At 37.4% G+C, this 12,495-nt stretch overlaps 1 protein-coding gene across 1 annotated transcript in view; it reads left to right on the top strand.

The window, feature by feature from the left end:
- Positions 1 to 285: 285 nt before the first annotated feature.
- The window catches only part of PITPNM3 (PITPNM family member 3), a 73,922-nt gene continuing 61,712 nt past the window's right edge, over positions 286 to 12,495 (top strand). The window contains exons 1-3 of the mRNA XM_070931975.1: positions 286 to 337; positions 1,142 to 1,228; positions 9,313 to 9,420. Of these exons, the coding sequence (XP_070788076.1) occupies positions 286 to 337; positions 1,142 to 1,228; positions 9,313 to 9,420 (247 nt within the window). The remainder of the gene's footprint in view (positions 338 to 1,141; positions 1,229 to 9,312; positions 9,421 to 12,495) is intronic.

Here is a 12,495-nt window from a genome sequence, read left to right as displayed (position 1 = left end):
CAACGGTCACAACTTTCTATTTAAGCAAGAGCTTCAGTAAATTAAAACCAGCCCAGACTGAACTATGTACTGTATAAACGCCATCTTGCCGCTTACCACTTCATTTTGGTCTCGAACAGTCAATCTGACTCCTCTTCTTTTCCTACTGTTTCTCATTATCCCATGTGTCTTGTCCTTTTTGACTTTCAGCCTCAGGGCACGTTCAGCTCAGTCTATATATTTTTTATGACTTGAGTTATTTTGGCAGACAAAACTAATTGAAAAACAGGACATAAAATGAACAATATGTCAGTGTTTGAGGTTTCTTCAGAATGCTATGTGTCTGAGAAGCAAATCCGTAATGTAGCATGGCATCCTAAATCTGCAAGTGATCTGGGCAGTCCCTTATCTAAACAAGGGAGATATGTCAGCCAATATGATGATTTCCCAGGGCTAAAGTTAAAGCATATTGGACTTGCCCTCAATTTAAGTGCTATCATCTGAATTAAATGCAATCTGATAGGGTCAAATCCTAAGGCTTCTGCCAGCAAGGGAAAATGAACAGCTTTTCCTTTCTGTAGCTCCCAATGGCAGGGTAATAAAATAGGTCAGTTCCATTTTCCCCCTGTTCCAGGGTGGATCATTCAGAGTTTCTCTTAACTTGTCCCCTCCAAATCCCTCTTGATGTTTAATGTCCTTTATCTCCGGTGTCATTGGATTTCTGATTACAGAGACACAATAGCAACGAAGAAGTTCCCAAACATAAAAATCTTTGTTTGATGCTTCACAGAGATCCTCAAAATCCCATGACTACTGCCAAAGCCCTTATGATTATTTAGTTACTTAGGAAATTGTTATATCTAGTCATTGATTAATTGGTTATGTCTGCATCAAAATTGCATAGAAGAAAGAAGCATGTTTTTACGCCATTAAATTATAGATTACAGCAGCAGTTTTTAAAAATGTGTATACCGGTATGTATGTATGTATCTATTTGAATTTATTTAATAAATTCTAACTTCAGTAGACTCGCATATGCTTAATAATATATATTTTAAAGTTGCTGACTGAATGATGGAAGGTTTTAAATACGCAGAATGTTTGATTGGATTCCATCTTGTAATCCTCTGTTTGCTAATATTGCATTTCTCCCCTTTTTCAGTTGGATTGCACCAGTTTGGCTCCCAGTGGCTCATGGAAGGCATCGACTCAGTGGAAAGCTCTGATGATGAATTCTTCGATGCACGAGGTTTGTAATCCTTCTTCATTGGTTCTGAGCTGTCAGGTTTTCAGGGAGTTTAACAAGCATGGTTTATGTGTAAGATTTACATTTATGTTTAGCTTTCTTAAAATGAAAAAGTCTACAGTTGTATTCTCCTTTTAGGGCTTTATTGAAAACTATTCCTGTAGATCGGCTTTGCAGAAAAGAATTTGTAATGTACTTGGAGAATTTCTCCACGGAGGGTAATTTATGGCTAATTTGTTTTTTTTAAGAAGGGGAAAGGAAGGTGCTGTAGCCACTGGTGATCTGAAATTGAGTAATTGGGGTTTTTCATTTTGGAGAGGATTGTCTATCTGCATGGAATAGCTGAATATTTCTATCTAAAGTTAAAATACGCTGGGTATGTTTCTCCAATTAAGAGCAAGTTAATGCAGATTTTATGTCATACAGTATACACATTTATTGAAAGAGGTTGGGTACATTTTTGCTTGTGCTTGTTATGGCTTTCCCTTCTTGATCTATTTGCTCAGGGACTGAGATTTGATGTTGTGCCAAAACTAGACTGTGGACTCTGTGGATGGCTCACATACCATAGTTTAGGTTAGCTAAAAATAAAGTGAGGAGAAAATTACAATCCATCCTTCTCTGCAATTTTGTTTTTGCTTGACAGAGAAACAAAAATGCCCTTTTCAAAGCAGGCATAAGCTCTTAGATCAAAGTCCTGCTCTGGAACTTCTCAACTTACTCAAAAAAATATGCCACTGCTTTGTTAGAAGAAAGCTTTTTTGGACATTTAACAAATTGCTTTACTTCAATTTTCTGCCATATATGTAAAAGGTCCTTCTGCTTAAAACCTAGTATTTTGGAATGCTTTGGGATGACGCACAATGTCGGGTTACATCATTTATCAAAGGTTTTGTGTATATCTCTTTAAATTAACTTTTCTGCTGCTTGCATTAATTTAAGTGGGATTTGTGAGGGAATTTATTACTGTATGATCAACTGTGTGTGAATGGAGGTAGCATTTTGGTTTGGTTGGACTACGAATAATCTTAGTGAAGGTATGGCATGGGAAAAAATGAGATTTTTCCCCCTCAGATTTGTCTCCAGATCTTAGAAATTGCCAAATTAATTGCTTGCTCAAATATTGTGACTTGGAACTCATTTTGGAACTTTTATAATAGCAAATTTTATAACAGCAAACTGTACCCAAAGATGATCGATATCTGCAACCAAAACAACTTTTATGGATTGTTTTTTTTTTTCATTTATCTGCTTTAGGACCTATTTATTTCCTGACTTCCTGCATGCAAATGGCATGGTCCAATTAAACTTAGTTCCAGTTAATCCTTCTGATTAATTTTGGATCCTCTAAATTTAACTCTCCTTAATTGAGGCTGGCCTTAGAGAATCTATGGGCTTTAGCAGACCATTGCAGAGATGAAAAGCTCATAATAAACTAAAATCATAAGCCAGCAGCGTCTGGCAGCAGCCAAAAAAGCTAATACAATCCTTGGTGTATAAACAGAGTCATAGAATCAAAATCACGTAAAGTATTAGTACCGCTTTATATATCCTACGTAAGACCACACCTGGAATCCAGTTTTGATTACCACATTACAAAAAAGATGTTGAGACTTTGGAAAAGTGCAGAGAAGAAAAACTAGGATGATTAAAGACAAAAACATATGAAGAAGCGTTGCAGGAATTGGTATGGCCATTCTAGAGAAATGAAGGACTAGGGTGACATTTGTTTGCTTGTTTTCAAACTTTTTTCTTTTTAGATTTCTTGTATTTATTTTATTTTTATTAGTTATAATATAAAAAGAAAATACAAAAGCATTTTAATAGGAAAATTAGGGGAGGGAAAAGGGAAGAGAAAAGTGAAGAGAAGAAGAGAAAAAGAAAGAAAAGGCATTGACTTCCGACTCCCTTTGGTGCAGTAGAATAAGAAAGAACATCGAACCTCAACTTTTTACCTTTACATAATAGTATAAACTAGCCATTTCTATAATAACCAATCTATCTAATCAGTAAAACCCAAAATCAAAATTTCATTTTTTCCACACCTCAAGCACAAAGTCCGGAAGCGGTTTCCAAGTAGAAACAAAAGCACTTGTATTTTTTTCTTTTATCAATGCAGTCCATTGAGCCATCTCTGCTAATTCCATCAGCTTTTGTAACCATTCATCCATTTGTAGGGAGGAAAGCATCCTTCCATTTTTGTGCATAAAATAATCTTGTTGCCATCAACATATATGAGCCTTGGTGGCGCAGCAGACTAAAGCACTGTTAAGTAACGCCAGCTGCCTGCAATTACTGCAAGTTCAAATCTCACCAGGCTCAAGGTTGACTCAGCCTTCCATCCTTTCGAGGTAGGTAAAATGAGGACCCGGTTTGTGGGGGCAATAAGCTGACTTTGTATAAAAAAGAACACCGCTGGGGGGGGGGGGTCCCGAAAGCCCTACTAAGCAGGTATATACAAAAGTATGAAGGCTATTGCTTAACGCATTGTAAGCCGCCCTGAGTCTCTGGAGAAGGACAGCATATAAATTGAACCAATAAATAAACAAATATATATATATATATATATATATATATATATATATATATATATATATATATATATATATATATAACATCAACGTTACAATCATACAGTCATAAGTGGGAGGGGATGGGTGATGGGAGTGATGAGAAGCAATGAATGAAAACTAATCTAGGAGAGAAGCAACCTGGAATTAAGGAGAAACTTCCCAACAGTGAGGGCCATTAACCAGTGGAACAGCTGGCCTTCAGAAGTTGTGGGTGCTTCATCACTGGAAGTTTTTAAGAAAAAACTGGACAGCCACCTGTCTGAAATGGTATAGGTCTCTTGCTTGAGCAAGGGGTTGGAGTAGAAGACCTATAAGGTCCCTTCCAATTCTGTTCTGATTGATATGCTGCAAATATTGATGACAGCAGGGGTGAAATGCTCCCGGTTTGGACCGGATCGCCCGATCCGGTAGCGATGGTGGCGAGTGGTTCGGAGAACCAGTAGCAAAAATCCCTGCGCCCCCCCCCCCCCACCATGCCCAGCTGAGCCGCACGATCATCAGAGGCTTTTTTTTTGTTTTTTACTTTTAAAAGCATTTTTTTCTACAACCTCTTCCGACGAAAAAATGCTTTTAAAAGTAAAAAAACCCACGTCTCTGATGATTGTGTGGCTCAGCTGGGATCGTCAGAGATTTTTCAAAGCATTTTTCCTGCAACCTCTTGGCCGAAGAGGTGGTAAAAAAAATGCTTTGAAAAGTTTCTGATCACCCCAGCTGAGTTGCCTGATGTCAGAGAGGCTTTTCAAAGCATTTTTTAAAAAGCCTCTCTGACGATCCCAGCTGAGTTGCCTGATCGGCAGAGGCTTTTCAAAGCATTAGAAAAAATGCTTTGAAAAGTTAAAAAAAAAAAAAGGTTGGCCACACCCACCCAGTCACATTATCTCCCCCCACCAAGCCACGCCCACAGAACTGGTAGTAACAAATTTTACATTTCACCCCTGGATGACAGATAATAATATAGATCTAGTTTTAACCTGAAATATATTGGCACACTGTCTTTACTCTTTGGAAGTGGGAGTGGAAAAATGATCTGCCAAAGCTTTTCTATTTTTCTTTTTTTAAATAAACATCTTTTTGTGACTTTTCTGATCACTGTTCTCTTCTTTGATACCACTGCTGAAAAAATGGACAGCTGCTATTTTTGGGGTTGCTCAGCTAGATCTGTCATTTAAAGCATGAATGGTATGTGTCCTCAGACATACGTTTTAAGAGAGATGCAGATTCTCCATAGCAACCACAGGTACGTAGTAACAGGACCAAAGTCAATATTGTTATATTCAAAGACTCTTATTAAAAAAACAGTATTAGTAAAACCTGGGTTGGTCTAGATTCTCAATGATTTAATGCTCTAATATATATGTACTATCTATTAGAGCATTAAATCAATGAGAATCTAGAGCATTAAATGTGCAACACGCAGCAGAAACAAAATGCACAAACACCTACAGCATTAGATTAAAATCTTCAATAGAGAAGACACAATAAGAAGCCTTCTTTTTCCTCCTGATAAATGTACTTCTTGAAAATTATAATGTGAACTTTAAAGGAAGCTGCCACAGGAACAAGCAGGAGCTTCTCTTAAAGTGCAAATGTCAATTTTTGAGTAAACATGCATGATTTTTTTTTTTTAAATCCAGCTTATTTTAGTGCCTACATTATTAGGTGGAATTCCAGCCTGGCAGGTTTAAAAACAACCTGTAGAACATATCACTGCTATTTGTCTGCAGAAAATGCATATATAAAATGAGTAAATTGAATGTAGTACTTAAGAAAATTCTATAGTAAAAAGCAAGATTTTCTATTTATTAAACAAAAGAAACTCTGGGCCAAGAATGAAAGTGGATTGAATATGAAAGAGAAGTAAGTTGTGATAGAGAGTGTATGACGATCAAATTACAAAACAAATATATGAAAGAAAAATGAATGGATTTACAGGAGAGGATAGGTAGAGAAAATAATTGATGAAATTGACATGATTTTGAAAAAAATGTTAAGAACAGTATATGAAGTGGTACATGGGCATGGGGAGTAGTAGGATGATTTGCAAAGATAAAAAGGTGTGTTGCAGTGTACAGTAGAATAATGTTGATGTAAACTAGTTTTCTCATGTTTCCTTTTCGTTTTCTTCTCTCATCCCTAATTTCTTTGTCTCAGTGTTTTTTATTCCTTTTTATGTGGATAATATTGTTTTCCCCCAAAGGGAATAGTGTAATAGATATGTATGTAGTAAATGCACATCTTCTAAATTAGTTTTGCGGTTTCATCATATCTTGATAACAACTGGCATACACTACATTGTCTGCAAATGTTCTTAATATAGATCGTATTGCTTCTTTTATTTAAAAAGTATATACTTTTAAAAATAAATTTCCTAATGTTGACACTTAAAAATCAAAGCTATTGCGGTTTCATATTTTGTACCAATTTCAAAAGGATATCTGGTGGCAAAGGATCTTTGCAGAATTGAGCACTTATGGTTCATGGGTACAGTGAAGCTAGAGTTAAATTATCTTTACAAAATGCCCTGATCTTGCCAAAACAATAGTTACATATGGCTGTATTTTTTTTTAATACTGATGTCAGTATATGCATAGATTTTGAGTATATCAAGAATATAAGGTATGAAATTTAAGACAGCAAAAACAGTGCACAATTTTATGCAATTTGTAAATCAGTTTATGGAGTTTACTGGAGCACAGTTGAAGACAGACAATTGCTTTCATGGTAAGTCTCTTTCAATAAATTTGTCCATCAGTGGTTATCGGTTGTAATGATCCTATGGTACTCCCAAAGTCTGAGACAGATATGAGATTTTCAGGAGACTTCTGGGATTTTTAGAACCATCTACTTAACCCTTGTGAGAAGAGAGATTCTGGTTTAAAGGGGATTGGGCAAGTTGGTATCCTACATATATTTTGACAACAATCCCTTTAATTGCTGTCTACTGATCATACAGACTGAGGTTTATAGGAATTGAAACTATCTGAAGGGCACCCAGTTGATTACTCCAAGAGGATCTATCTTGACCTGATCTTCAGGGCTGTTCATATGGTGATGAAATGCCTGGAAGCAGGGGTGGGCTGCTGGAGGTTCGCAGGGGTTCAGGAGAACCTCTAGCTAAGATTCTGTGCAGTTCGGAGAACCCCCAAATCCCATTCCTGGTTGGCTCCGCCCACTACTCCCCTCCCAGGAGTCCCCATTTGGCCTGTTTTGGATGCAGGTAAGTGCAGGGCGCATGCGGAGGCTCGGGAAGGGCAAAAAAACGAGCCTACCGGAAGTTTGGGAAGGCCAGAAATGGGCCTGTTTCCAGCCTCCAGAGGGCCTCTGGAGCCTGGGGAGGCCGTTTTTGCCCTCCCAGAGGCTTGAGGAAAGCTTCCTGAGCCCGGGGAGGGTAAAAAGCCCCTCCCCACCATGGAGCAGGAGGCTGACTAGGCCATGCCCACCATGGCCATGCCCACCCAGCAACCGGGCAGAGAACCCCTTGCTAAACTTTTTGAAGCCCACCCCTGCCTGGAAGGGAGAATCAATCCCAGTAAATTGTAAATTATTGAAGCATGGAACACAGGAATTTTATGAATATGTTTCCTCAGTGAATGAATGAATTGACAGCAGATGGCTCCCCTTGATTTGATTTCAGTTTGATATATTTTATACACAACGAATGGCAGTGTGCTTGATAAACAGAAAGGCTTTGTTTAGGAACTCAATGTAAATACCTTCATTGCAGAATTTTTCTTCCCTTGGTTATTCTAAAAGAAAAGAAGGGAGCCTTACAGGTTCCTCTCTACACTGTGCTTTACAAATCCTGTTGAGGATTTAAAGGAGGGCAGCCTTGTAGTCAGGTCTCATGAAGTTGGAATTCCTAAATTGGAACAAAACTAGGTTCCACGTTTGAAATGGGTGCCATATTTAGTTGCAGATCAGATGATTTGCTCTGGATAGTTCGCATCTTTGTCAACAAAAATGTTCAAGCTTCTACCTGATTTCAGGGAGCAGTAGAAGCAGTCAACCACTATTTATCACCTGTGACAGGTTTAATGGGAAAAAATAAACTGCAGCTTAATCCAAACAAACAAACAAACAAACAAACAAACAAACAAACAACTTTTGATGGATGAGTAATTTGACTCAGGTATAATTATGCAGCCTGTCATGGATGAGGCTGCAGTCCTATTGGAAGTTTATGTTAACAGTGTGGGAATGCAAATTGGTTCTCCTGGATGACAAAGACGGTAAAAACAAAGCTTTTTCCAGCTTTTGTTGGGCCTCTATTAATAACTAATAAATCCAGATCTTACCTCCATCTATGCCTTAGTTGTTTGCAGAGTAGAACATAGAATAATAGAGTTGGAAAGGGCCTTGGAGGTTTTCTAGTCCAACCACTAAATTATTGTACTATAATCATACTACAGCTTGTAAAAATGGCCTTGTCCGAACAAGCTTCCAAAAATTTCCACAAATGCAAATAATTACAGGATACTGTCTAGGCACATATACCTGACTATCTCACAACTGTTTTGTTGACTATAAATTTATTTCACTTTTTTCTGTGCTCAACTCAAATGATTAACATGTAAAGGTTCCATTATATATGGCCTACTCTAGACAACTCAAAGGAGATTATTCTTCTCTTCTCCCATCATTATCCATATCTCTACTTGTTTTACAACGTAGGCTACATTCATGGGTTTGTCCTGAAGATAGTGGGACATGTAGCCCATGCCATCCATTTGCCTAAATTCAATACCTTCCTGTTTAAAGTGTACATATGTGGGAATTCCTATTTCCCAGGTAGTAGCCATTGAACTCTCTCTACATTTTGTAGCAACTGAACTCCTTATAAGCATTTGAACTTGCTTTATTAAATTGTTTCCCTGTTTGGAGTCATTGCATCAATAATCCAAACCCTTTAGGGATAGACAATTTACCTCTGCCTTCTATAAGCACACAACAAGTGCTAATGAGTCTTAGTTGCTGAAGGCTGCTATGTAGTCCCCTGAGTAGGTCATTAGTTAAGCTAGATGGCAACTGTACTTAGCCCAGCCTCTCCCACTGAAGTGGGGGACAGCCAAGTCTAGGTAAGAAAAGGAGGTATGATAAATAATATGTGAGGTCATATTGTGAGTGGGAAGCAATTGCTGGCAACAGCTAGGGTTATACTTTTAGTATCAGGAGATCAGCAAGGATGGTGCTGTGTCATTCAAAAATGGCACCCATATAAATGTTCACTATTCACTTGTGATATCTACCCTTTAAGTTTTATCATTGTGCTCTGCCTAGAATTTGATATACTGATAACTACTGGAAATAAAAGAGATGATTCAAATTCTAGGCCTTCTTGATTTCTACAGGCAGGCATATTATATGGGGAATATGTCCTTGCAAAGCCCTCTGGAAAACCTGGGTATTTTCCACTTAGGCTGATTTTGCTTTCTGTTGATTGTCAATGAAGTAATCCTGCCTCTGCTTTCTAGGCCATCACTGAAATTACATGGTTGTTTTTTTTCTCTTTTGCAGAGGAGGTGGCCGAAGGGAAGAATGCCATCCTTCTGGGGATGAGTCAGTGGAATTCCAATGACTTGGTGGAGCAGATCGAGACAATTGGAAAGCTGGATGAAAATCAAGGTACAATTTTGGTTTAACCTGTGTCCAAATGAATGAGTGCTATCTGATTTTTATTATGAGTGCAGCAAAATTTGAGACTGATATATAGCAATAGCATTTAGACTGATATACCTCTTCATAGTGCTTTACAGCCCTCTCTAAGCAGTTTACAGAGTCAGCATATTGCCAACAACAATCTGGATCCTCATTTTACCGACCTCAGAAGGATGGAAGGCTGAGTTAACCTTGGGCTGGTGGGACTTGAACTGCCAAACTGCTAGCAATCAGCAGTCAGCAGAAGTAACCTGCAGTACTGCACTCTAACCACTGCGCCACCACGTGGAAGTGAAAATCATGAATTAAACGGAGTCTTTTATAGGAGGAGATGGGAGCAAAGGCAAAGGGATCCCATCTAAAATATGGGTTGGTATTTAAAATGATCAGATACAATTAATGTATAGTTGCAAGAGTTACTGCAGTACCTTAAGTTTCTCCCATGTTCTTGCTGTTTGTTGAAAGCGCACAAATGGGGCTTTCTTGAGTCAATCTTCAGCCGGTCAGGATCAAACACCTGACAGTGAGCAGTGAGTTAGCCTGCAGTACTGCATTCTAACTATTGTACTCTCACAGCTCTTATTATAGCAATCCTGTCCACAGCCTTTGATCAGATAACCTATAGCACTTGGCAGGAATGTTTTTGATGGCCTTCTGAAAAAGATAGGACAACCTTACAGAGAAAAAAATCCAGCCGTCTCTTCCATGGAACTATTAACAGGCCTCTATTTTAAGGAACCAGTCCATATGCACACTAGGAGAAGAAATGGCTAGCTCTGGCATGCCTTTCCATGTATTTTCAGTGAGAATTCATATTCATTTATATATTAGATTATATTGCCAATGGGCACTGCTTACCCTAAGGCTGAAGAAAACTTTGGGAAAAGGAAGGGGATCGATTTACACTTCTGATTTAAATGAGGTTTAGAAACAGATTGGTCAATTATGGAGAAACTGTCAGTCCTGCTCAAAATACATATCAGTATATCAAGGGAAAACAAGACAAGGCACCCATGGAAAGAATTCCTTTGATCCCTCTTCCATTTTATCGAATTGTATTATATATAGCTAGTCCAATGCTGAGGTCAGCAAAAGAAAATAAGTGTATCCTTGTGATTTGCAGTTATTCCACAAGGCATTCAGAAGCAGTTTTCTTGTTTACAATCATAGCAAATGTTGTTGCCAAATGAATGTCTTAAACTGTTCAGTTAGGCGGGGATGAGATTCTCATAGATCAGGTCCCAGATTTCCACTGGTTTTTAAAAAAGGATTTGTATACAACCTTGGGGATATCCGAAGTGAGTCCTTCTCCATGTCACCCTGAAACACATGGATCAACTGTGAGATTAACTGGCTGTCAGTGTATCTGTGCAAACAAAGTGGTTTTGTATTCATTTTGCTGATAAGTTCAAAGTAGGTGTTAGTTTAAATTTTAATAGAAAATAGTTTTCACAGGAGAAAGAAGGCTGAAGGCAGCAAAGGGGAAACTCTTGAAAACAGCTTGACTATCAGAAGAAGCTTAGAAATGTATGACTATCAGCTGCAATGACTAACTTTGAATTAGACGATTGTAGTTGTTGGTTTTAACCCAGAAGGGAATCTAGTAATTTAAAATGGAATAGACAGTATTGCAGTGCTGAATCTCATTTGTCCACAATTTATACAAAATCCATAAGCATTCAAGGACACAGTCTGGGGAAAGAGCGCTAAAGAATAAGAGAACTGGCATGGGGCCTTATCTATTCATTGCAAAGGAGCCTTGAGGTGTGTTTGAAGATGAAGTATGAAAACAGATAAAGTGTTTTTGTCATAGGATTACATGCTAGATCAAGGTCTGTTTTCAGTCCATATCATTAAATCAGAAAAAGAGAAAATCTTGCCACCAATGCCTATAAACACTTCCTTGGTTCTAGAATTAAGAAGAGAAGGTAAGTGCAGAACTAAAAGAGAGCAAATATATGGCAAATTTGTATAATTTGCACATTGACTAGAACTGAAAACTGGAGTTCAGAAAAAAATATTCCAAAAAAATATTGGAGAGGGGGACGCATGCTAAGTCTGGAGAGATTTTCACAGTTTGCTGCCAATGAGTCACAAAGATATAAACCAACTTCCTTAATTATTTCACTTCAGATTGTGTGCCTTTTGCTAATAAAGCTGATGCAAAATACCACCTAAGACTGGTATTTTTATGTTCTACTGTAGAGCTTATATCGCTGCCTCAATTAGCTGTACTTGTGCTATGTTTTATCATTAGTTTAAATAAAAAGAGGGAAAACACGTTTTGCATTGCCTTTCAGTCAAATCCTCTGAACGTTTAAACATGTCTTGTGCAATTTTTCTAAGTAATATTTTACTTATTTAGAAATAAGAGTTTTAGAAAAAGAAATTGAGAAAAAATATCCAGGATAGTAGGAATATAATTTTTTGTCTGAATTGACATATTTTAAAGCTATTTACTCCTTTAAATTGTTCATCTCTTCAGATTTTCCAGTCTCTAAATCTGTAGAAATGTGTGCAAATTGGTTGGGAAAGATTTTAAGCAAATGTTGAGGAATGCTACCAAATAATATGTTTGTCTTCTAAGGTGCTTCTTTAGTGCTCCTTCAAAGCATCTGGCTAACCACAGTTTGAGGGAAATACAAATTATACCCAGCCTCTTACTTGTTCACCGTAATTTTTCCAGCACTCTTTTCTGTTCTTGAAATAGAAGGCAGAACTCTATCCTTCCTTAATGGATTTCTTTATTCATTCTCAAGGGTGACCATTTCCACTAAATCTATTTGAAGTAGCGATGGTTAGGATGAGAAAAAGCTCAGTTGGCTTGTGCAATCGTTTACACACACATACACATTAAATTGTTGGAAGAATGAATTTACCTGCTGAAGTTATATTAGATAAATATTATTGCTGTTTATAAATAGACTGGTATACATTACAATAATTGGTAATTTTACAATATAAAATATAATTTTATTTCTTTAAACAAAATTACAAAGGAAAAGAAAATGCAAAACTTTTGAATATTTTTTATAGAAATTG

Source organism: Pituophis catenifer, unplaced genomic scaffold (genome assembly GCF_029215685.1).
Source record: "Pituophis catenifer annectens isolate HBS135680 unplaced genomic scaffold, rPitCat1.0.hap2 SCAF_1, whole genome shotgun sequence".
Lineage (NCBI taxonomy): Eukaryota > Metazoa > Chordata > Lepidosauria > Squamata > Colubridae > Pituophis > Pituophis catenifer.
The sequence above is the reverse complement of the archived record's forward strand: the minus strand, read 5'-3'. Positions and strand labels throughout refer to the sequence as shown.